Raw genomic sequence first — 26,077 nt, 5'->3', positions numbered from 1 at the left:
CTATAACAGGCCTAGTAGTATCGTCACCCAATAAAACTTTTTAAGAAGCATAAAATATGAAGAACTCTGTCCACAATGCAACACCAATCTAGATCAAAGTTCTTCTATATAATAGTTTAAACCAACCTGATGGTATTTTTTAAATCACAAATAAGTAAATAGTTGACTGTAAAAACAAAAATAACATGATATATGCTAAACCCCTTAATTTCTAAATATCCACTAGCATTTTTCTTACAGACGTATTGAACAAAACCCAAGCTATTAGATTTTATTGGTATGGGAAGTATTGACCTACTATACCTAAAAAACAGCAATAATCCATTTTTGACACATTGTCAGGCAAAACATATTCAAAATATAGTTCTGGGTCTAATTAAAGCCAAAGCTTACACACAAGATTTGTAAACACGATTAGTAAAAAACCCTCTACAAATGTCTCTTAAATATTTTTTGTTCATTATTTAGAGAATTTTACCTAAACAATACTTGTTTAATACTCTTAGTTTTTACAAAGATTGATACATAGATTAGATTAGGTAAAAAGAGCTTATGGTAAACAAATGTTGAGTAAACAATTATGATTACTTCATTATTCTTTGTTATGTTGGAATTTGTATTTCATTAGAAATTGATATGGAAAAAATATTTTACCCATAGATAAAATCACATCAAAGAGATAAGTGCTATACAGATTTCATTATACATTTCTTTCAAACGAAAGCGCGGTGGCATTTTTATTTCAAATTGAGTTCAAATATTTGTTTTTAGAAAACAGCGTTCCTCCAGGATCCAGACCATTTTAGACTTTCCATTGCCTGAAATCTAATATACGAAAACGGCATCACTATACCAGAAATCTAACTAAAGGGGAAACAATTTAACAACAACCGAAACCAACCTTTATCACAACTTTCTAAAACAATCATTCAGGAACTGCATCAATTGTTCAACTGCGGTGTCAATGGTTAAATCAGCTGTAATTACCGCTGGCCATCGCTAATTGATCTAATCACCTGTTACACCGTGACCGTCACCGGAACTTCCGGACTATCAGCTGTTCTGTCGCTACCAGTACCACTGGAGTTCAGTCAGTCGGTGAGTGCCCCGCGTGTAGGGAGTGTTGTGATGTCTCCTGAAATACACGTTCGTGTTGTAACCGTGACTTGCTTGTGGATATTGTACAGAGGTGATAAAGTTTATAATTTTTTTTATTGTTAAGTATTTTTGAAGGTTAATTTATTTATTTATCAAAATCTAATGTGTTTATTGCTATTAACTTGTATTATCTCGTAATGCATTTAAGTTTTGTTTTTAAGGAGATTAGTGGTTTTACGCTATGTAACCAAAACTTAATAAAGTAAAACAATTAAATTTGTAGGTTAAAATTACCGCGGATCGAATGAAAATTTATTGTATTTGCACCTCAATCAATTATTCAATAAATTGGTTGGCATAAATTGTACGATTTATGTTGTCAACTGTCATTGTGTACTGTAAAGTTTGGTTTATATTTTCGTATCAATTTATGTTTATATTGATCAATAGAGAATAAGGGGTGTAAAATCATTCATTCTTCTCTACTTTTATATAACGTGGCATCCACTTATCAAATTTTATATGATTAAATAATGGTAGGAATAGTTCTAATTCCGATAAAGAATATCATATTTATGCTTATTGTATGATTGAAACGGATATCTATAGTCTACGTAGTCGTCCGCAGACGTTATCAATATGGCATATTTGTTTTATTCCTTGCAATCAGCTGTTGTAAACATAACCTCAAACACGGAAACTGTACTAAATGTAGAATCAATTTAAAAATACTTATTCAATAATTAGAAAATAATGTAACTGTAATAACACGTTTTGTAAAACATTATATTTTATCTCTTCTAGCTTTTAACACAAATATTGCAAGATTATCAAACCCTTTTGAATAAGTCTATAGCTCAAAACACATAGCCTAGCAAAAACATTTTTTCTAGTGACAGGTATTTTTATTAATTTTAGCGAATTTCTCTAAAGGGAAGTAGCTATTACCGTAGGTATCATGGTAGGACTTATGCCCGGGACTGATTTACTTTTTCATTTTGATGTCCCCAGAGGCCAAAAACACCATTCGTTCAAATGTTTATGTACGTATATGTAGATATGTCCGTCCAGATGATAACTCAAATTTAGTTTGAAGGTGTAAGGTGAGATAAACTTGAATGAGTTCGCGAACCATCATGATCAGACCATGGGAATAGGGTTTAAAGGGGGGTTTTATGAGGTAAAAATGGGGTTTTCTCAGTTTTTACAAAAAAAACCACAACATTTATCAATTTTTCTCCAGACCTTTATCAATAGCTTGAAAAAAAAACTAATTTAGTATATCAAAGAGTGTTGTAAGGTAATTGGTTTCCGAAAAAAATATGAATTTAATATTCCCATGTTATTCTAATGGAGAATATTTTCAAATGTTGTAGTTGGCTTGTTTATGGATATATTTTGATCAAACTTGGCGAATGTATTCTATTTCATACTAAGCTATTGATATTTTAATTTAAAACGCACTTAATTAGTTTCCCCGTAGCAGCTAACCTAGACACTCGTTTAACATAAAGGTATATTCAATAGATTAATATTGAAAATCAATCCAGGCAAATGGACATTCGCTTAGTCGGCAGGTTTGCTGCAGTGGGGGTATTTTAACAACGGATAGCACCCGCATTCATCACAGTAAGCCCAAAAACCTGCATCCCAGAAAAATATCCAACAAACATTTAAAAGAACGCATTTTAACATTCTAATATTACTTGAACAATTATATCTGTTACGGATAATCATACGAACATGGAAAAACGCTAAAAGGTTTTTATCTAGTAGGCATAAACATAACTCTTATTTTATGAAACATAAACGTTAATCAAGGCGTAAGGTATTGCGAAAGAACGCTTAATTTTTTAGTTTCCTCTTGCTGTTAGTTACGTCTTCAAACCGCAGCATGACTTTTGAGAATCGTGACCAAGATTGTCACGATTGTTGGTAATAGTGTAATAGACTCCCAGGATTATGGGAAGAAAAATAATGGTAAATTACCTCACATTAGGTTACGTGCGTTATGATTGAGGCGCATACTAAACGTAATTTTTAAATAAGCTGATACATTTTTCGAAGTGAAATACTTTTTGAGAAATTAAAGATAGTATAAATATTATCAGAGTATAGTAGGGAAATATTCAATAGGTATTCAATGGTTAACTTTAATTGAACATTACTAATCCAATTGACAAATACTAAAAGTCAATTATACTATTTTTTTTTTTTCAATTCTGCTCTCCGAGGGGTTCTAAGAATTTTGTATTGTGAAAAATAGCAATTTGAGAACTGTAAAAAATACTTTTCCGGCAGATAGAGCATCCTTTTTTAACTAAGTCAATCTGGTTTCAGTCAGACAATCCCCTAAAGATGTGTACTAATGGAATACAACTGATTAATATACAGAATCCGATTTCGTAGCTTTATAATTTGAAAACGAATAATCATATGGACATGAGGTTGATTTTATATTTAAGAGTAACTGATGCAGTTTTTTTTTTTTACAATTTACAGGTGCTGAGTATAGAACCCTTAGATGCACAGCATATGTGCAACTTGCAATACAAATTTACTTAGGTAGAAAAGAGTTGTGAAAACAATTTAAAACTTGAAAATAAATACAAATTTTTAAAAGTGGGGTGTTTTTTTGGGGTGAAGGTAAATGCGATTTTCTGGAAACACCTAAGTAGTGTGTCTTGTAGAAAATGTAATTCCTGACTATGAAAATTCTTTCAAATCTTTGCCAGCTCTTACCACGTTCTATTTATAGCTGAAAAAACCCCGTATTGTCGTTTTCAGATCTCCGCCATTTTGGATCTTTGGGCGGGTTAAAATTTTAAAATGGTACTATTAGATATTTTCTGTGAAACTCGAGAACTTCTTCTTTCTAACAGTATATTGTTCAATCAAATAGGATTCATAGATGAGTAGCTATGATTTTTCAAAATCCGATGATTCTTTTTGAAACACTTTGTACAATTGTGCCAATGCTTTTCAAATGTTAATTTAATGTCACGAAGAAAACATCTTGTTTCCAAGATTACGTAAATTTTCAATATGTAGTTCATTATATTTTAAGCCACACTCAAAAATATTTTATACCATAGTTCGGCCGCTTAGAAAACGACCTGCGCGCTAATGCTAAACCAATGCTGGAGGAGGTCGCTTTCTAAGCGGCCGAACTATAGTAAATATTCCATATTCCCTACCTGTAGACTAAAATGTAATATTTACTTCCTACAGAACTCTTTAGTATAAGGAAAAATTTAGTATAAGGATTTATAGGTAAAATAAAAACCGTTTAAATCACTTTAATTTGTTAACGCGTTACGTTTCAAACTATACCGGAAAAGTATGTCATGATTCGTCAGTTCCGATGAAAACAGGTTTTGATAATGGGTTTCTTGCTCTTTTGCCATGTCAGGTTGTTCCCTTGAGCTAGACAATTAGTGTTAAGTAATAAGCTGCCGACCTTTACTAGTCCAAAACATTACAACTGTGTAAATATAATAATGACTAAGGAAACTAAAAACCCAAATGTTGCCCGATTGATAAGCTCAGAATCCCCATTTGTTTATTTATAGTGTTTGACAGGACGTGTTGGAAAAATAGTTCGAAAAAAACAACAAAATGGAGAAACCCAATCAGTCATACAGGGAATACCTGTAACCAGTTTAAACAACAGTGTACGCTGCCATTTCAATAGTTAGGCCTATTTATGTTTGCAAGTGTATACAGCACTGTATTCAGCTCTAAGTAAAAGATTGAAGATCGAATAATTAGATACTTATCATACCAACCACACCGATAAATCGACTTACAAATAAGTTTTCAATTAGTTTAAATAGCATAATTTTCCTAACCTAACCCAACGTAAAAAATAGTCCACCCTTAGGATAGGTTAGGTTTGGTCGGTGTAGTAGGTAAGTACAAATAATTACAACCCCAAATCTAGGGCAAAATGTATTAAATTTTTTCCTAAAAAAAGTTATAATTTTCTACTTTAAAGATTTTGACATTTTAGCAATGCTAAATCATTACTTCAACATTTTTATGGTTTCAATATCTAGTCTTTTAAAGACCGTTTTACAGTATGCAATTTCCCTATGATGTAACCAGTATTTAAATATTTTAATTTCTTATATTGATAACGACATTTGGCAAAAGGTTCATGGATAACAGCAGAATAGTATGTAATTTGATCTGGGAATAGGACAAATTCAATAATCTTTCATTCTATTAGTTTTTCTGGCTCTTTGAATGGGATTTGATAGTTTATTGAGGATCCTTTATTTTAATTTTTGTATTTGTTATGTATGTATTGTTTTAAATACTATACTTATAACTTTATGTATTTAGTAGTATACGCATTCAACTATAGTATACAGGGTGATCAACTCAACGAGGCCACCATTGGGATATCGGAAACGGTAAGAATTAGAACTTTAAATGGGGGACATTCCTTTATTTTTTGAGGCAGTTAAAAATATGATTTTATACGTTTTATGGTATTTTCCAAAATGGCGGCAAACTTGAAAAGTGGAAAACTGTGTATTTTATGGTCTTTTTAGAATGTGGATGAAATTTTAAGACTTATTTGACTTATTTACTTTTTGAACTTTCGCTATAAACCTACTTGTTTATGAGCTACATGATGTAAAATGTACACAGGAAGTCATTTTTCCATATGCTGTAACTCCTAAACGAGTGGGTTTATCGAAAAAATGTCAAGAATAAAAATGTTTTTAAATTGCCTGTTCTATCCGAAAACATGATAAAATATGTTCCATAAGAAATTTCAAAGTTGGCCACCATTTTGGAAAATGGCGGCTGAATTTCGAAAAAATAAAATCATATATTTAACTGCCTCAAAAAATAAAGGAATGTCCCCCATTTAAAGTTTTCTCTAATTCTTACCGTTTCCGATATCCCAATGGTGGCCTCCTTGAGTTGATCACCCTGTATAGTATAAAGTATATAGTATAGCGATCTAAGACCTTACAAATGTCATGTTATGAATTTAGTTTTATGGGAGGACATCTTTCCTCTGACATCCTCCCTTCCACAACAGGTTTGCATGCAAGCTTTCTTTGCAGAGTTGAATTATTTATTACGATCGTCATACTCCAGCATTCGTGTTTACACCAAATTATCTCCCCAGCAACACTAATACCCATATTTCAAAGCTAAGTACACCTTGGAGTTCCGGTTACCTTGGCAACTCTAAGACGTTTGGCAACCTAGTATTTCGTTCTTTGATTGAGTGCAGCTTCTCATTCTCACAGTTCATAATAGCTGTCCTTGTCTTAGTCTCCTCAGTTTACAGTTCTCTCTCTCTCTCTCTCTCCCCCCCCCTATTTTACATTCTCAGTTGCACAGTAGCAGTGTCATCACGACCAAGGTTGCGTTATCCCGTATAACTATCATAGCTGCGGGTGAGAAATGTAAAACTAGGCCTGGTTTTTCTCACATGTTTAGCAACAGCTGTAAGCCAAGTTATTCGCAATGGTATTTTTTATTATTTTTCTAGCCTCAACAACATAGGGATTTTTAAGGTTTTTGTAAGGGACCAGACTGAACCATGGAATTGTTGACTTTTAGCTTGGATCTTTTAGATAGCACCATTATTTTGTAGCCCAAAGACAAAACAGTTTTGGTCTAGAATAGGTTTCACTTTGGATTAAACTAGTAGCCTTTAGTTTGCAGGCATGCATTACGACTTGCCAGAAGATCGTGCTCCAATCGTTTTACTTGAATATTAAGTCATATGAAATTGATTGGATCATTTAGTAGACCTGATTTTCCCATCGTAAATAGTACCTCTGTTAAAGGGACCTCTATTAATGTCCAGCGTTTAGCCTACACAACGTTTACATTATTTACTTGTCTGCCATAATATTATGATTGTACAGTATTATGCCTAGAGATCAGTGATAGTCTAAACCTGAAATTAAAATCCAAACGCAAAACATGTTAGCAACCTGATTAGAGTTTGAAAAATAGGTAATAATAAAACGTTTACTATGTAGTCAAAACTTGAAGAAATTTAGTATTGATGACACTGAAATATAAATTTTGATAAAAAAAAACATTATAGTAAAATTAAACTCTTAATACTAACATTATAACATAAATATAAAATCTGTTTAACCATTTAGTGGTATATTTTTATTCGTCTTTGATAAAATATTGAACTGCCCAGTGTTCAGTACGTCTTTGTTGCATTACTTGATATTTTACCTATTGTAGTTTAGAATATAATTTACTTGTCAACGGTGTTTGTGGTGATATGTGCTCAATTTCTACCATATTGTGCGTGATTGAGCATTCGTCAGATCGTTCACAAGACTTTTTTTGTCCTAACTGCATAAAATACACCTTTCATAATTTGATTGACACTCAAATAATGCAAACAACAATAATATGTGGCTGATAGAATCTCGAAACCGAAATCAATATTTATATTTTGAGGTTTTCTGATTTAGGATTCTGTTTTGACTCATCACTGGTAGTGACGTTTTTACTAGTAGAAAACAAACGCATCAAAAATGTTTAGAAAATATTCATCATCAGGTAATGAATCTGATGTGATGAATTCTACAATATATCGATATTCAACGTTGAATCTTGTATATTTTATTCTACAATATCGATAATTGAAATTGACTGTGATGTGGTGAATATTAGAATTTATCGATATGCTACTTACATCACTACTTACTCTTTAGAAGTCACGTGGTATACGTAACTCAGTGATAACAATTACCTCTTTATTTATTTATTGATAACAACTATCGCAATGTCACTTATGTTTCCTCGTTCGAAGTCCAAACGTCATTGTAATTATTGCTCTCAGTCAGGCTTTCAAGAGCAGTGTGTAGAGTGTGATGTCGAAAAATGTATTCTCCTTTTCAAAATGGTTTCTACAACAAAGCATTGTTCTTTATAAAGGATTGCAATATAAGGTTGTCAATAATTTTATTACATATTGTTTCTTAACCAAACCATTGTGTCAATCATTCCCTGCTAATAACAGTTAAAATAACTTTAAAACATTATAAAAAAGTATTTCGTCATAGATACGACTATTGTTTACCGAAACAAACCATCAATTGGCGATGAGGAGTCTTTTATCTATTTCCACATACTAGAGGTCGTCCAATCGTCGAAAACTCGGCCAAAATATGAAATGTAACCAGACATCTCTATTTTTCACCCAAACGCTGTAAATAAAACATGTGATTGGAATTTCTTCCATATGTTTTGATTTTCTGTTTATATTTCGTTGTTACCTCGTCATCAGCATGGAAACCCATATTTTTATATGTTATTAATTAATTGTTGCGCTTATTTTTGAGCCTATTTCAATAATTTATGGATGGGTTCTGCACATCTACAGGAAAATGTCTTTCCAGCAGTATGCGCAGATTTTCATTGCAATGCACAAGCTGAGAAAAAAGGTTTTAAAGAAACATGCTCGCCTTATATAGATAGATTTAATATATTGTCAAAATAAAAACATAGCACACAGTGTTTATCTTCCGACCGGTTGAAGAATAATTGCGGCAGGTCACAGTTTTGGAGGAACCACATTCCATCGCGATGCCCGCAAAAACTTGTTTTTGAACTTCTTCAAGGGCCATCGCATGTTTGGAAGGTTAACTGTGACTAATGGAAAATTTTTAAACTATGCTGGAATTCTTCGGTTTACGAAAACCTCTAGTTTAGGCTTAGTTAATTGAATAGTACATTTAAAATTGCTTGATGTAAAGTGATTGTAGGGGACATTAGGATTGAATAGTTTATTAGAATGAGTTTAAATACTATCTCTTTAAATTCATAAATAAAACCTCGATACAAACATCAATATATAATTTAATAGAGGTAAGGGTATCTTTTAAATAAGGCCGAACAGCTTGGGTTTTGGAAAACCTTCTTCTTTAATTAAAGAACCATAGTTTCTGCGCACAAAAAAAAACAATCTGCATTTTCCATAATTATTAGTTTTTGATCTCTATTCCCATTTCAAGATGAGACAACTACAAAACTAAATGTTTGGCCGACATTGAAATCTTTGAACGAAATTGATATGTAATTATTAACAACACACATTTTCAAGTATAAATTTCAGCATAAATATGTTAAAAATGCAAAGTATAAAATGCACTACGAAGAGGTATGGGGTATTGTGTGAACAATATATTTCGGATATAAATAAAAATAAATCCTACTTAAACCCGCTGATGTAGCTCAACATTATCCAATATCTTTGTGGAAAGGCTGTTAACCTTAAAGCTTTACGGTAAAAAGCAATTTCTCTTTGGGGCTTTCGTATTCTTGTCATGTTCTTGTGGTGTGATTAACTATCATATATTTACACTGCGTGACTTAAATAACTATTTTAAGCACAGCTGTATTAGGTATATGGTCGAAAATTGAGTTCCAAAACAACAATAATTGGTATCGTACCTTATAAGTATTAGTTTTGACAACATTTTTTGCGAATTTCTCATTTTAATAATGCACTATTTCTATAGAATTTTGTGTAATATTGGAACCAGGACGGGTTTTGTCGTTTTAATGTACTCTGAGGCCAAAAATATTCCGTTAAAATTTATTCAAACCAGCACATTCGGACTATTGGAACGGGTTTTCCTCTAAATGCTGATTTTTCCTGTTTGAGGGGTAAAAATGGGAGTCTCCAATATTTCACACTCAGAATAAAAAAATGTACAATATGCTTCTAAACTATTTTGTAGAACATAAAAACAAAAAAATATTATGTCGAGGCGCTGCTGTACGTTTAATGGGTACGGAAAAAATTTCATAAAAACCTTTACTTAAAAAATTCAATGTTCTCTTGGAGAATAAGTGAAATGATGTTTGATTGCTTATATCATCTTAAGCAGCTTTAACAGCTTAACATAGCTGCTATTAACACTTGCCAAAATCCACCACCTTCCCTGTGGCAGCAAACCTAAGTACTCGTTTATCCGTGAGTTCTATGTTCCAAATGCAGAACGAATCTGACATATTGAAAGGATTATTTAATTGAGAATCTAATCAGGCAAATGGAAATTTGCTTAGTCTGCAGGTTTGCTGCAGTGGTAAAATTGTGTTATTGTTATAATATCATACTACTGGAAACGATTAAATAATGCGTAAAGTTTTTCCCTACAATGTTTGTAGGAAGTAGATTGTTTTACAGGGTTTTTAAAGGCAGTCTGCTGTTACCTTAACCTTCAGTAACACTCAACGTTATGTTCAATAACATAGTCGCTGATAAATCAATATTGGTGACATTGGCAATCGTCAATGTACACTTTTCAAGGGCTTGTATCATTAAAATTATGCAAGTTTTAATAGGTAAAAAAGAAAAAATGAAACGGGTAATGTGTGTAGAAAAAGAAACAGTTGCAGCTTTAAAAATTTCATTAATTCAAAATATTACTTAATCGATTTAATGGCAACTAGTGTACATGTTGCTCGAATTCGAGCAATTAAAGCATTACAGGAGTTATTTCAAAAAGAATAACAGACATATTTACAATGAGTTTAAAAGAGTCAACTCAAAGATCACCGGTGTGTAACTCAAACTATGTTTATCTTCGTTATTGATAAACCTAAAGCATTCCGGCCGGTTTTCCCCTTCTCAAAATGCCTCGCTGTACAGGCAACACAGGTCATTGATAGAGGGCCAATTGAGAACGAAAAGTCGTTTTGGGGTAGTGTTAGGGCCGGCGCATTTTTAACCTAATAGTTGAGATTGTCCAGGGTCAGGTGCTGACTTTAAGCCTATTACGCGTCACCGTTCTGTAGCTGCGGTCGTTATCACGATTGCGCCTCCTGTCTATGTTTCGTTGTCGTCACGTCGGAGGCATTTAAAAAAAAAAAACAACAAAAAAACAAATTATTGCTACACAAAACAACGATAAATGCACAAATTTAAGTAACAATCATGCTAACACGATCCGTCTTGGGGGTTATGTTTACACAAACTCAAATATAGTAAATAAATGTACTCAATGCGTTTCATAGGATTGAAAAATAAATAACAGCAATTAAATTATACAGCTGATCAAAATGTAAACAATTATGTTCTTCATAAGGATAACATGGGAACTTTAACAGCCACTGGGGCAAATCCCAAGGAACTTTTTCAAAAAAGTAAGGCCAGTTTGCAAATCTACGCGACACGCTCTTTCCAATGAGACATCAACGGATAAAATCGGAAATGGAAATGGCGGAGGAGTTCGACCGACAAAGTTTCATGTAGCGTATTAATTATATAGATGTGTTGAATGTCATGTTATTTATTTTTAAAGCTTTTACTTTTCTTTCCCATTCAACCTTTTCTTCAGTAGGATTACTATATTTTTAATTAAAAATAAATTGTAACTGTTGGTTTGTAATCACAATTATTCAAGTTAACTTGTCATGTCTGTATTTTGTATATATTTTCTTGTGCTTAGACTATTTTCTTGCCATTTGATTCGAAATTTGTTATAAATAACTAGTTGTATACCTTCAATAGCAGCTAAGAGTTGTACATAATGATATATACATTGAAATACTCATGTTAGATAGCATATTAGATTTTTCTTTGGTTACACAAAGCAGAAAAGCAAATGCTATTCTAAAATCAAATGTATTCCCCGAATATTTCTTCAAATTAAATGTTTACCTATTACTTAGGACTATTAAATTACATACTTTTGTGCAAGGTTTGATCTTATCTTTATCAGTCAATAATATAGGTGGGTAAAGCTCCCAAATTTTTCACAAATACCTATTATTAATTCACTATAGCAATCATTAACCATCAAAAATGAGTAAGCGGTTCAAAAAGGAAAGGCATCACACATTAAAAACGAAACAAAGTAGTTTTCACGTGAACAGATAGTTAAAGAAAGTGCTCAAAATTACAAGCAGAAGCGAAGATTTCCATTTCCATGTGTTCGTGTGATAACATACAATCGCCTCCAGAAATATGCTGAAAACACAGCATGCGGTCACGGGAAATAGTTACATATAACGAAAAGAAATTCGCAAACCAATTTTCTAAGTTCATTACAAACTTTCTGTTGTGAAAAATTAATTTTATATTTGTTTTCTATGACTTAACCAATACGACTTGTATTGTTATTCCTGCAGAAAAAAATACTCTATTTTAGTTCTGTTGTTTCGAGGTCCTCTAGTATCATATTACATCTAGTGTATCTCTACAAAATTGTTACTTCAAAGATATTCATAAAACATAGATAACAATTTCTATCAGTTATTTTAAACCTGACTAAATTACAAACCCACAACAAACTTTTTACTGAACAGATTGTGAACTATTATTTTTTAAATACAAAAATGTATGATAGAAACTAAAGCCACTATCTAGTTTAGTTTGAATTGTAGTTTATTAAATATTTAATTTTATTTTTCAGATGTCACATGTTTACCGCAGGCGAAGCCAGATGATGCAACTTCTCAAACCGATAGTTCAGTCAACTTTTACATATATCCTACGTAAGTTGGAAATTTAGCATTAAGCTTCAATAATATATTCAAATATACGGTTCCCTGTACAGAAGTTCATACTGTTATGTTGGTCCAATCTTTAATTATATAGAATCTTTGAATTGTGAAATATTTTACTGTTTTGATTCCTATACAGAATAGGCTATACTTGCAGATAACAATTAATTATTGGCTCAGACATTGCAAACTAGATAATGGCAAAGTAAATTTATGTGAACTGTTTTTTTCATTGGGCTGACCTTTAAGAGTTAGAGAATTCATATATGAAAAGGTACATTTTCTTTGTACACCGATAACTTATGTTTCGATAGTGTATTGATCTAGGTCGGTGAAAGGAAAGGGCTTGGCTCAGGCACTCCATCTTTGGTCGTTTCTTGTCGATCTATCAAAACCACATACCTGAGATGAATGAATCCAGTTTAGTACAAATATGTGATAAATTATCTAGTGACACATTTATGAATATTTCCATTTCCAGTCCTTATGTGTAACATGTAAACTTATCAATACAAACTGAACTGGTATCCGTTGTGTAAATAGATACATAGATTTCAATCCGTTGGCTTTGCATAACCCATGGATGTTACAATAAAACAAGTTTATACCACAAATAAACACTTATGTACATTTTACAATTTATAAGCTACATCTCTGAGAAATCCGATATTAGTAGATCTATATTTTATTCGTAATATAATTTGTAATGTAACCCAGTTTCAAGAACAGTTTTAATAAATTAATACTACAAGTTTAAATGTATTTCAATAAATTTAATAAAAATGATAAGTAACATTTTATCATTTTTGGTTCCATATATATTTTAATACTTAATTTTGGTGCTATAAATAAAAACATTTTACATTCTTAGTGGTCGATTCTCCTTGTATGGTCAGAACATGGTCAATTCTAATGAATGAATTGAGGGAATGTGTTGAATGAGTTGAAATTGTTGATCACTTACGTGATTTCGCCTTAATGTTCCAATATTTAAAAGATTCGTGCCATAATAAAAGCTTAACTTTTTTGAATACTCTTTACTATGTCCAACATTCTAAATAGTTAAGAATACCTAGAATAATAAATCTATCAATGATAAATTGCCAATGAATACCAATCTTCCCTGCATAAATGTCTTAAATTTTCAGACCAGATTCAGTAGACACGCCAATTGTAGATGATCCGAGAGTGCTTCAAGACGGTCAACCCCTTACAATAGTCATCCATGGATTCAAAGGGGATCACACAGCTCGCTCAATGAACGCTATAAAAGAAGGTAAACAATATTCTTGAGTTGAAATGTTTACTCTAGCTACTGAAGAAGACTATAGATTCAGTCAACAATGGTTAAAGCTCTACGAACACTGAGCTAGAGATCGCTAGAGACCGAGAGACGTTGAACGCCATATGAACTAGGGGTAAAGTACATTGGAACTAGAAGCTTAGGGGATTATGGAATCGTAATAAAGCCATAAGCCAATAACCTGGTTGATTCCTCTAGTCGTACCAACATTACAAAACTATACAGCGTGTCGATTTTCTAGCAGAGTTTCCTTACCATTGCTGCCTCCAGTTGTATTTCTTCACGGACTAGGCACGGTTGGGTTGCAGTGGAAAGGTCAAGTTTCAGGTTGGCAACAATGTCAATGCCAGACTGTGGTCAGCTGATTGCGGCATTCCTGTGGTGGCAGAACTGCTGACGAGTGGGTAATTTTGCTGACGTATTTTCCAGCGAAGTTGAAGGTTGTTTTGTGACCTGTGATTCCCGACAGTGTGTTATGTCAACGTGGTGTTGTGGATAGTCATCAAAACAATTAAGTAAACCATGGCGTGAAGAAAATGTTTTTATTTGCTATGTTTACTAAATTCATCTCGCAATAAAGAGAACGAATTAAGATAGCAAAGTTTAGATTATCCATCGATGAAAGTAATGTTGAGTCTTTCTATAAAAATGAACTAATGACATCAATGGTGAAGCTTGTAGTACATGTAATAATGCTTATAGGTCCCAATAAATTAACTATAATCTTTTGGCCAATTTCACATAGGGTGGTAATAAAGTTCGAAGACAGTTAAATATTTTCTAAACGAAAACAGATAAGTCAATAAGATTTGGTACATCAACACCACACATAAAAATCTACTTTTTTAATATCAATTTTCTGTCATATCATGGGGACGTCCCGCAAGGAGACTGAAGGAAATCTTAAATAGAAGCATAGATTGACATGTACATCAAATTAAAAGTCTTTACTAGTAGAATATAATGCCGCAAATTTGAACTCGAACGGACAACCAAGTCAAGAATGACAGTGGTTCAAAGATTCATTTAATTTGCATTGCTATTTACGCTTACTCCTAAGGGGGCACAGACCTAGGAATCGGAAGAAAATTGTTAACCTAAGCATAGGTCGATATGCACATCAAATTAAAGGTCTTCACTAGTAGATTACAATGCCGTAAATTCAAGCTCAAAAGAACGCCTAAGTAAAAAATGGCAGTCGTTCAAAGATTCAAAATGACAGATTCAAGAAATCTTTGAATGGTTGCCATTTTGTGCGGGATCAACCTTTATTCCTTTCATATTGACCTATGCTTCCGTTAAAGATTTTCTTCCGACTCCTTGTAGGCCGTCCCCCTGAAGAGTCATATAATCACTGAATATGTGTTAAAATAAAGTTTTATGCTCTGTAACTTTGTACCAAGTATTGTAGCTCTATCTACATTATTTTTCAAAATATTTAACCGTCTTTGGAATTTATGACCACCCTGTATAGAGAATAACTATTACCAGAGGTCTCATAGAAAGACCTAGACCCGGTACCGATTCACTATTTTGTTTTGAGGTCCCTAGAGACCAAAAACACCAATAGAGAGTAAGTGAACTTTTGTGGTTTACTTTTATAGTCATATTTTGATTAAACTTAACAAGTATATTTGTTTTACACTAAGCCTATATATATATTTAATAAAATAAGCCTAGCTTATATTTTACTAAAAATGCACTTAATTACCCTCCTATCACAGCAATCCTAGGTACTGCTTAAACCTAATGTTATTCAAATATATTAAGTGAAAATCATATCAGATTAATGTAAATTTCACAGATTTTGTAAATTATGCAGATTTGCTGTGGCGATGGTATTTTTTTATTTATGTTCAACCTTCCTGAATTGTGTAAATGAATATTTCATATTTAAATTGTAACGATATTTAGATGAAAACTAATGCATGACTGAATAACAATGTTTCATATTCAAGACAAAAGGATTTTATCTAAACCATTTAATCTCAGTGGAAATGTGAACACTGATGTCTTTGTTTCGTTTCAACCTTAAACAATAGGCTTGTATCTACCAGCATGTATTTCCATACAAGAATAAACAGATGCCAACAACAGAAAAGCCAGGTGTTGCAGCTAAATCTATGTAAACAGCTGTTTGTGACATTTCCCGCCAATAAATGTATCACTCACACCCGTCAGGTCTGCATCATCCCTGTTGTGCAGATGAAAATAAATTACTGACGAATATATCATTACTCACTGATGCATTAGACCGATGGACAGCTGAGTAAGTTGTTTTTTTGTCCTACACAAATTTGATTAAACGAGACTGGTTTTGGCGTTTTGGTTAGATGATGGATTCGTGGTCGGATCATATAATATGCAATTTGATTATATTACAAGACTTGAACGCTTACAATAGTTTGGTTCTTAGAATTAACCATATATATTTAGGGAGCCTACACACTAGAAATCCAAAGAAAAATAGTATATGTAATTGTGAAATTCAAGTATTAATTAAGGAAAGTATTTTCAAACATCATTATTCCCCAAGTACAGTAATAGAATCAAACTAAACTGTTAATCCTCCTAATCCTATAATTTCAAATCATTGTTTAGCTATACAAGTCTATTAGAATTGTAGTAACAGTGATATATGCCAAGAAAATGTCCTAAAATGCAAAACTGCTATGGGATTTAGAAACTTGTATAAATAATGACAAAATTTTCGAAAATCATGATTTTAAACTTTTTCCTTTCCCTAGCCCTTCTGATGTCAGGAGCCTCCAACGTTGTGGTGATGGACTGGAGTATCTTGGCTGACGACCCCAGTGACTCCGCACTGACGGCGTACCACGAGGTGAGAGACAAAGGGGTAGCGGAGGCTGCTGCCCAGGCGGCTGCGTGGATAAGCATGGTCATGGACAGCAAGAGTATCAGCCCCGAAGACGTTCACCTGGTCGGCTTTAGTCTGGGAGCTCACGTATCTGGGATCATAGGGCATAACCTCAACAACTCACTAGGGAGAATAACAGGTCAGTCAGGATATTTCAAGGAGTTAAAAGGATTGTTTGCTGCTTAAGTTAGTTATAAAGTGAGATGCCTGAACTTCTTACCGAATAAAATCAGCTGTTCATCGATTTAGGGCCATTCAGTAAGCCCAATGGCATATGAAACCTGGGTCTTTTGTGTGTTACTAAACAAAAGCTACATACTGACTTTTCTCTTTAGACACGTGATCATATGAAACAAATCCTTTCAGTAGAATCTTGAAAGTGGTTTCAGCACCATCCACTTCCTGCAGATCCAGACCGGTTTAACCGATGTTTTGATTAAAATTGCCCAGTTAAAGAAATTAAACTTCTGCCGGATGTACATAGTCCGGATAGAAAAGAGTATATTGTACTGACATTTATTATCATCTATTGGTGGCCTTGTGATTACTACGTGAGCATTATATCTGCTCAGTTACTACATGTTAAGTGTTATGTTTACATTAGAACTTTTTGTGCTGAATTTTAGGTTTGAATTCTGATTGGAGATACCTATGGTTGTTACCAAATTGGATTCCTCCTTTTTCCTTACAAAAACGTCACCGGTTAATCATGAGTATTGCTGTTAGCTTTTGAGTTTTGGTAACTGGGTCCATCTCTCTCTGATCATTTACCTTGTTAAAATTATATTTGCTAAATAAACAGTTGATGTAAGTAGGTGGAAAATCTACACAACACTGAAATTTAAATCCTAAAAACATGGCATTTTCCTTAAATAAATTATTGTTAAAGTACTTGTAAGGGAGAGAGCCTCCTTTCATAAAAGCTAAACATGTTCTAATTAAGGACATGTGTTAAGCTCCCATGTTCTGGCGAGTATTAGGTTCTCAGAACCAATATACTCGAGGCTATTGGTTGATATATTGACCTGGATAGTAAAACAAACTAGACCAATAGTAAACATTCTCGGTATTTATGGAATGTTATATGTATGGTTGCATTCTTTTATTTTCTACACTCCATAATGGACAGATTATTTTTTCTCCCAAATATTTATTATGATACTAAAATCATTACTTCTTGTGTTAAATGTCTTTACTGTGAACTTGGAATACGTCAAATAAATTAGTGTCTTTCAAATTTGCTGCATTATGTTGATCCTAAGTTTTATATTTGATATTTTTTAAATAGCGTGCTAAAAAATTTGCGTCCTGTAGTAAAACTTCAAAAGTTTTTGTATAAGATTCGATTCCCGGCCACCCACAAAACGTTATGCTTTTGGACCGATTTCCCTAAAAAAAACGTATAAGCCAACTATGACTTAAATTATTAAAATTCCACTGACGTAGAAAAAAGAGTTAAATTAAATCATTAAGTATTAAACTCATATAGGTAATATTGACCAAGAAATATATGTACCAAACGTACCTCTTTGTCAAATTACAAATATACACCCTAAAATATAGTTTACATCTGCTACAACAGTGTTCCTTTGAAAACTCCATTAAATATAAATGAAGTCAATACTGATTGTTTCAAGTACTTCTAAAGGTCAAAGGTTGATAAACTAGATTAGAGGTCAATGTTCGTCGAACTTCCTACATGCTATTACATTAGCAAACCGCTTTGGTATTAAACATTTCCAACATTTAGCTAATCTTACCTCTTCTCGTAGGTGGTTTTATCAAAGTTACTCCAGAACGCAAATCAATAAATTTTACAAGCCATAATATTTGCTCAAATCAATGTTAGTTTCAACAAAATAACAAGTTGTTTATGACGTAGAGACAGTCTTGTTTTGACAAGGGTTTTGTAAAAAAAGCCCAATTAGCTTTATCAATGGTGTAATGACAATCTAAATCAACAAAAACTGTTTCTCTGAAATAGGAAAAGCTTGGATTTCTAAAATAGAATATTTGAGTGAACTCCCTTTCGTGGTCAATTTGTTTATGTCAAACTTACTTAGAGGTCACATAAATTACTTACTTACTCTTACTCCTGTGGCCATTAAATACCAAGGCGGTCTTTGGCCTCGCCAAACATGTGCCTCCAGGATCCTCTGTCTTCTGTCAGCTCCAGGTCTGCTCCCATTTTTCTTAGGCCTTCGTAACCTCGTCAAACCATCTCTTGGTCTTCAATGGTCTCTTGTCCTCTAAAGTACCTCTCAACCATACTTTACCATATCCTTACCACAATATTTGGTTCCTTATAGAAGGAAAAGCAAATACAGGGTGATTGATATAAGTGTGCCAGCCGTTTTATTCGAAAACTATAAGAGATATCAAAAAAAGTTAAATGGTAAGTGCCTTGGATTTTTTATTAAAAAAATTATAGTCAAGTAAAAAAAATTATTTTAGCCGCCATTTTTCAAATATGGCCACCAACTTTGATTTTTTTTTTATGGAACACCCTGTATTTTATGATGTATTCTGGTAAAAAAAGTAATTTTAAGACGATTTTATACTTGTGATTTTTTTCATAAACCTAACCGTTTCAAAGATGTTCCGTAAAAAGAAATCAGAGTTGGCGGTCATATTGGAAAAATGGTGGCTAAAATAATTTTTTTGACTTGACTACAATTTTTTTAATAAAAAATCCAAGGCACTTACCATTTTACTTTTTTTGATATCTCTTATAGTTTTCGAATAAAATGGCTGGCACACTTATATCAATCACCCTGTATTTATCCTAAAACAGTATGCAGCATTAGCACCATTATATTTGATTTAATACATTACTGTAACGACTTTCTTTGTTTTGTTTTGTGACTAGGTCTTGATCCACCGAAATTTGGATACGAGAAGATCCACAAACAGCATCGCCTGGACAAGGGAGATGCTATGTTCGTCAACGCTATTCATACTTCCGGAGGAATCCTTAGTTACACAGAGAAAGACCCCATTGGACACGTAGACTTCTTTCCCAACGGAGATACAGTTCCACAGAAGGGATGTCCATATGAAAACCCCATTGATATAAGTAAGAGCCTGTTAAGTATAAGTATAATGCTACTTTACACCCTTAGCAAAATTGGATTTTCCTTGAACGCAGGTAACATACATATGTTCACGGGCACCCCTATATTGCTGGTATAGGTGTTTAGTTTGTTAAGTATTTTTAAGGCTTTGTACATAGGTTATTAGTATGTGTGGTGCTATAAGAGACGATAGGAAATGCATATAGTTTTTATTTTCTGGGGACGTCATTCACCCGTTTTCCTATTTTATTTCTTTCTAGGTTCTAAAGCGATATTGTTTTTTCACTCTTCTTCAGGATAGGTCCAGAGGTGGTTGCGGCAGCACTATTCAGATTAAATACTTTGGTGATTGACGGGATTTGAACCCTGGATCTCGGAAACCAAATTCCCCCACTTTACCAGTAGAGAAGCTCCCCTACTATGAATCCCACTACACAAATTAGTCCTCTTTTTAATTATGTCAATAAGTGTTTCTCCTCATCTAAGGCATCAACTGATCTCCACACAAAGATATTTACTCCAATTATGAAGAAACTGTACACATCACAAATGTTTTCCCGAATAATAAATCTAGCACAAACAGTTATCTGCAATACTGTTGGTACTATCGAAGATCAGAACGTAATAGAATTCTGTGTAATAATCTTATATTCAGCATTTGTTAAACTTAATGAATTAAAACGAGAAATATTTAAAAACTCTTCCACTAGGATAGCTAAAACCAATTACACTCCTTATCCCATTCTTCACTTTTAATCAAACAGGATTTCTGTGAATTTATCTAACCCTAATATCTTACTCATACTCTGGATGTGTGTCGCAGTGGATCTGCTCCAATATTAATCGGAGGGATTGCTTTCGTGACAAATTGTACGGTCATTTTCAATAAGTCTTTGTCTAATTTCACAAGATTGATAAACAATTCTTTTAATACTAAATATGTATCTGGATGTTGCTACTAAGAGAGTATTGCTGTTATTATTTAAAAAATAAGTGATTACAACGTCATCATTATACGTAGTTGATTAGTTACTTTGACTTTTTATCTACAAAAATTTACGTTATTATTTGTTCAACTAGGAAATCTCTATAGAATAAATACTATTTTAAACCTGTTCATTCTTTCAACTGTTTATAATTTCAATAATTTATGATAATTTTACAAATTTATACTTACTTTATCTACAGTGGTCACTATGGTCCACTAGAACTTTATAGGTTTTTACAAAAATTAGAGACTCGTACAAAAATCACCTCTAAATCATGTATTGTTTCACAGTTACTTGCAGCCATTACATGGCGTTCGCTCTGTTTGCCGAGTCGATATTCCACAAGAACGCTCTTATCGCCACAGCTTGTGATACCTGGGCGTCCTTCAACAAAGGTCACTGCAGCAACGGGACCCAAGCCCCCATGGGGTACGCCACCCCTCCCACGTGAGTAAAAACCTACTAAACTTGAAAGTGCTAAAAAAATGAAAAAAAGAGGAAATTTATGCTACAACCAACTCCTAATCAAGGGTAGACTTAAAAATGATGTTCCCCAGTTACGGTTACAGAGAATGTCCTTTCTTTGACTAATTAATGTTTTTCATTAAAGGTTAAAGCTAAACACTAAAGGTCATCTTCAGTATCTAGGACTTGTGAAAAGTACAAAAAAATAGTTAGGTGTGCCTGATATATGATCTAACGTGAATGAGTTCGCAGCTGTAATCAATTTCGTCAATATAAAAGAGGTATGGACTTGCCAATGTACCAAAGTGTTTAAATCTTTAGTATACTCGTGATATACGTTGTGCTTAACACATTTATTTCATATGGAAGATACTATTACCAATTTTGAAGTCAATTAAATATATTTCACGTATTTTTCTAGGTAGCATTCCTTAGGTTCTTCAAACTATCTATAGCTCATTCTCCTACTACATAGTTTGTGAAATTGTAAATGGATACATTTTTAGATTGATTTAACAACTGCTAACACAATAAGTGCTAGCAAATGACCAGCAAAAATATAATTCTGTGCATTGTGATAGTTTTCCTTTTTAAAATTTTCTATATAAGTCCACGTGACAATTCTAAAAAAATATATATCTAATAAAACTTACGAAAAATAAAACAGCTTGCGTTCCACGTTTTTCAGAACCAGAGGTAAGTTCTTCACGAGTACCAAGAGCAAACCTCCCTATGGAGAAGAGGATCCGGAGAATCCCCTTCCAGACAACATCAAAAGTCTCCTGGTTTACAACACCAGTGAGGCCTTCATACAACCTAAGGACGTTGTCAACTTCCTAACACACAAAGACAAGAAGGACACCAGCATGCCCTTAGCAGATGATCCAGGAGCTAGTGATTCAGGGGTCATGAAGGTCAAGGGGGGGTCAAAAACAACTACAACCCCAGATCCTCCGGCGTTCCAAAACAGTGGAAGCAGCCTTTTGGCAGACGCTTTAGGCTTTATAGCAACCTCTTTAGCAGGGTACGAGTTCGTTCAACTATTGTGGAGCTGGTGGAGTAGCAGATAGGGATAATGTTAGGAAAGATGAATTTTAGGAAATTTTACTCGTGGTTGTGATCATGCCTTTTAATTAGATCAAGAAATGAGTGTCTGTTACGGTTAAAACCGAAGATACGGGAAACGTGAATATAAAGTGTATTTTAAACTATTTTTAAGTATTTATTTAAAGTGATTCGAATTTTTAAGTGTACTTTAAGTGCATGGGTTCAAAATACAACACAGCAATCATTTTCAATATTTTTCTCTGAAGATTAATCACGGAACTCCTAAGAGTATTCATGTCATATATGCATAATTTGTTTTTATTAACGAGTGGTCGTAATGATTTGTTATGTGATTGAGGGCTTGTACACACTAAACTTCAAACTTCAAAACTGTAAACTTATCAAAACTTGTTATCGAAGATCATGCTGAAATATATGAAGAGAGACTTAAATGTTCTAACATGTCGAATAAGCATATATCTTGCTTAGCTTTAATAAACTAAAACATGGTTTAAGATCTGGATACAGAAATTTAAAATTCTGTTTTCTGAGAAAATTGAAATATTTAACGAATCGTCATGGGGAACATCCTGCTTCAAATCCTCTCGGGTTTCCCCATGACTTCCTCGTGTCAAAATATTAAAATAATACCCATATAAAAGGTCCGAGATATTAAGTGCCTTCTAATATTCGCAATGATATCAATTATTTAAGAAGGGGACTCCACTAAGTGCGTATTTTAACCCTAATATGAGTGAAGGATAAGTGTGGTATGAGAGGTGCGATCTTGTAATCTTGTTAGTTACTAAGGCCGACATGTTCCTTAGTTCCTTAGGCACAGCTGTTAATTAATAGCTCATACAGCTAATAAACACTAAGAGACATACAGTTTATAGTGGAATCTGGACAAAATTTCATCCTTGTACTTAACGAATTGGTCCAATTATCAGGATAGTTCTGCGGATAGTCGTAGTCTCACTAGTGCTGGCGTCCACATCAGGGAGCATCGCATTTTTTTTAAGATACCACGTGTGTTAAAATTATTTAAATATGTGATATTTAATGCTTAATTTATTCAGCCACAACTTATCATTTTCGGTTGCAATAGATGTATGCTTTTTTTGTCCTTGTGCAATTTCCTGCATGATAACATCACATTTCTAATTAGTTGATTTTGTAAGAAGCTGTAAGTAATATAACAAATGATAATTCTCGTTCACAATTCTGCTTCAATAAAGCATTGTGGAAAGGTATTGAGAAGTGATAGTCAAAGCAATTAACCTTGAGAGTTGTAGGTTTTTCTCTCTAAGTCAATATGTTTTGACCTTTTGTCTTTCATTTCACTGTATTTCTTGACGATAGAACATGTTACCTCTAGTTGTATGGTTAAAATGTTCTAGTGCCTTACACGGTGTCTTTATACAATTTTAGCACAAAAAAGACTCTAAGTATAATAAGTTTAATAGGAATGAGCAGTATTGATGCTCAAAGCAAAATGAACAATCTTTTTTTACCAAAACTAATCTTGCAAATTTATGATAGTAACTGAATTAGTCTACTTTTAAACCAAGACAAAAAATATTATATAATATTGAGGATTCAGTGGCTGTTTATATTTCAGTTTTTAAAAGAATTTTTTTTGTTCATATAGAGTTAAACAAATTGTTTTTACCTTATAATTTTCCAACAAAATCATATTTTTTTATTAGTCATGTGCTCAACTTCATTGATAAAAAATTATTGTGGTGAAAATGTGATTTTCTTGCGATGGTCTTACTTGGTCTTACTTACTTAATTTTAATTTATACCATGACAATTAAGTTAGCTGTATTTTTAAGAAAAACATTCAGATATTGACGATTTGTACCCATCCAGATAGAAATATAGTTGCTGTAATTGAATCATGTTAACATAAAAATGTGATAGTAGTAATTAATGGTAAGAGTACAAACATTCAATAAACTACATAATTTCTTATTCCAAATTATGAACAAATGTATTGGTACTTATGGTGAATAAAATGTAAAAGTCCCAAATAATAACCTAACATTTTTACTGCAAAATGTTATACATTTATTGTATAATGGTGTGTAAATTATTTGTTACCTTCTTCGAAAATGTGTACATAGCTAGGACATAGGTAGTTTCACCAAAGAATATTTTGTATATATTAAAAAATTAAAATATGTTGGACTCAATTTATTTTCCCAAAACATTCAGTATAGTATTAGGTATACTAAATAGTACCACACAACAAATCAAATCAAAATAGCATTTATTCCGCCAAAATATTTACAAATTACAAATCATGTTAGTACCATACAGAAATGTTTACAATATTGTTTGGTATTTTAATAATATAAAATTTAATATAAACATAAACATATAAAAAAGCTTTTTAAATTAGCGAAATATCTTCCACAAAGAAGGAATACCTCTGTGTGTGGAAGAGAGTCGTATTGTATATATTTATAATTTTTTTAAGCTAAGTGATGAAGAAAAAAAAAGTTATTTTAGAAAAAAAAAATGATTTTGGAATAATAGATACGCTGGAGGACTTAATGGTAAGTGAGTGTAATAGCTATGTAATAGCTAACAACATAGCTACAGTTGATAAATACATGATTCTAAACACATTAAATGCTAAATAATTATTCGTTTTAATATGACGACCACCAAAATAGGCAACTAGAAGGTGTCATTTTTGTAATATGATTGAGTTTGTAGAACAAAGAGATATTATTTGACAATGTATGTATTTTTATTCTCTGGTTGGGACCATCCACTCTTACACCAGACAAGACTATCAATAAATACATAGGCTACATTTTTGCACTTTAATAGTGGCTTGGTATTTTTAAATAACTTATTACTAAAAGTATATTAGGCCTACTTATACAAATAATACACTTGAAAACGAAATATCTTTCCTGTAACACCAAATACGCTTGCTAAAAAAATATACACTTTTGAATTTTTGAATTTTTGTGAGGAATAACCACACTAGCCTGGTTTTATTCAATGCGTCCGATTAAAACAGTTTTCATATAGAAATAAATATTTAATGTCTTTACAAAAAGCTTTATTTAAAACTAATTCTTTAATTTGCGCTCATTTATTTTTTTTTACCTTTCAATTGTTTTTTTTTTGCTTGAACATTAAATGATTTGTTATCCATTATTGTACGATATGCATAATTTGCGATTAATTATTACTAATTCTAGTAAGTATTCAATTAACTTGGCTAATTAACGCATATTTTTCATATAAATAGTCCAGTATTTTTAGAGGGAGAGAGAAAGGAAGAAAGTAGAAAATCGTCCTTCACAAAAGAGCTTGCAAGGTTCAATATGTTTGTTTGCCATCCTCTCCAAATTCAGATCTTTGGACGCTTCTTTCCATAAATATTTAAACTCTGTTGAAATTCACATCCTTTGGGTTGAAAGATATGCAATTGTATTTTAATTTGAGTCATTAAATATCCTCAAAATAATTTCTCAATGCTGTTAAATTATGAGGCTCTTTGATTTTAAATAAAATGGACTGTATTAATAATTTAAAGTTGATATTTTTGTAAAAAATTAGCTATTCAATATTTGGACGTTTAAAAATATTAGCTATTTTTCTTGAATTTATATGATACGATTTTCTTAGTAAATTTACATCTGTTGATTGTGTGTTAAAAGTAATGACCTTTGTATTGGGA

The 26,077-nt window shown here is 32.6% G+C and overlaps 1 protein-coding gene across 2 annotated transcripts in view; it reads left to right on the top strand.

Moving 5' to 3' along the window:
• Positions 1-24,559, top strand: part of LOC129002811 (lipase member H-like) — a 39,656-nt gene extending 15,097 nt beyond the window's left edge. Inside the window, exons 1-7 of one of the 2 annotated variants that reach the window (XM_054430886.1) lie at positions 1,109-1,189; positions 12,525-12,606; positions 13,764-13,891; positions 16,666-16,935; positions 19,666-19,872; positions 21,150-21,306; positions 22,013-24,559. In XM_054430886.1, the coding sequence (XP_054286861.1) occupies positions 1,129-1,189; positions 12,525-12,606; positions 13,764-13,891; positions 16,666-16,935; positions 19,666-19,872; positions 21,150-21,306; positions 22,013-22,394 (1,287 nt within the window). In that variant the 5' untranslated portion in view covers positions 1,109-1,128 and the 3' untranslated portion in view covers positions 22,395-24,559. Of the gene's footprint in view, positions 1-1,108; positions 1,190-12,524; positions 12,607-13,763; positions 13,892-16,665; positions 16,936-19,665; positions 19,873-21,149; positions 21,307-22,012 lie in introns of those variants that run through there. The other variant, XM_054430887.1, reaches the window with a different exon arrangement.
• The last annotated feature ends 1,518 nt before the right edge of the window (positions 24,560-26,077 follow it).

The sequence above is a fragment of the Macrosteles quadrilineatus genome, unplaced genomic scaffold, assembly GCF_028750875.1.
Source record: "Macrosteles quadrilineatus isolate MER2022 unplaced genomic scaffold, UCM_ALF_1.0 Scaffold_9__3_contigs__length_116548681, whole genome shotgun sequence".
NCBI classification, from domain to species: domain Eukaryota; kingdom Metazoa; phylum Arthropoda; class Insecta; order Hemiptera; family Cicadellidae; genus Macrosteles; species Macrosteles quadrilineatus.
Note: the sequence above shows the minus strand (reverse complement) of the source record. Positions and strands in the feature narration are given on the sequence as shown.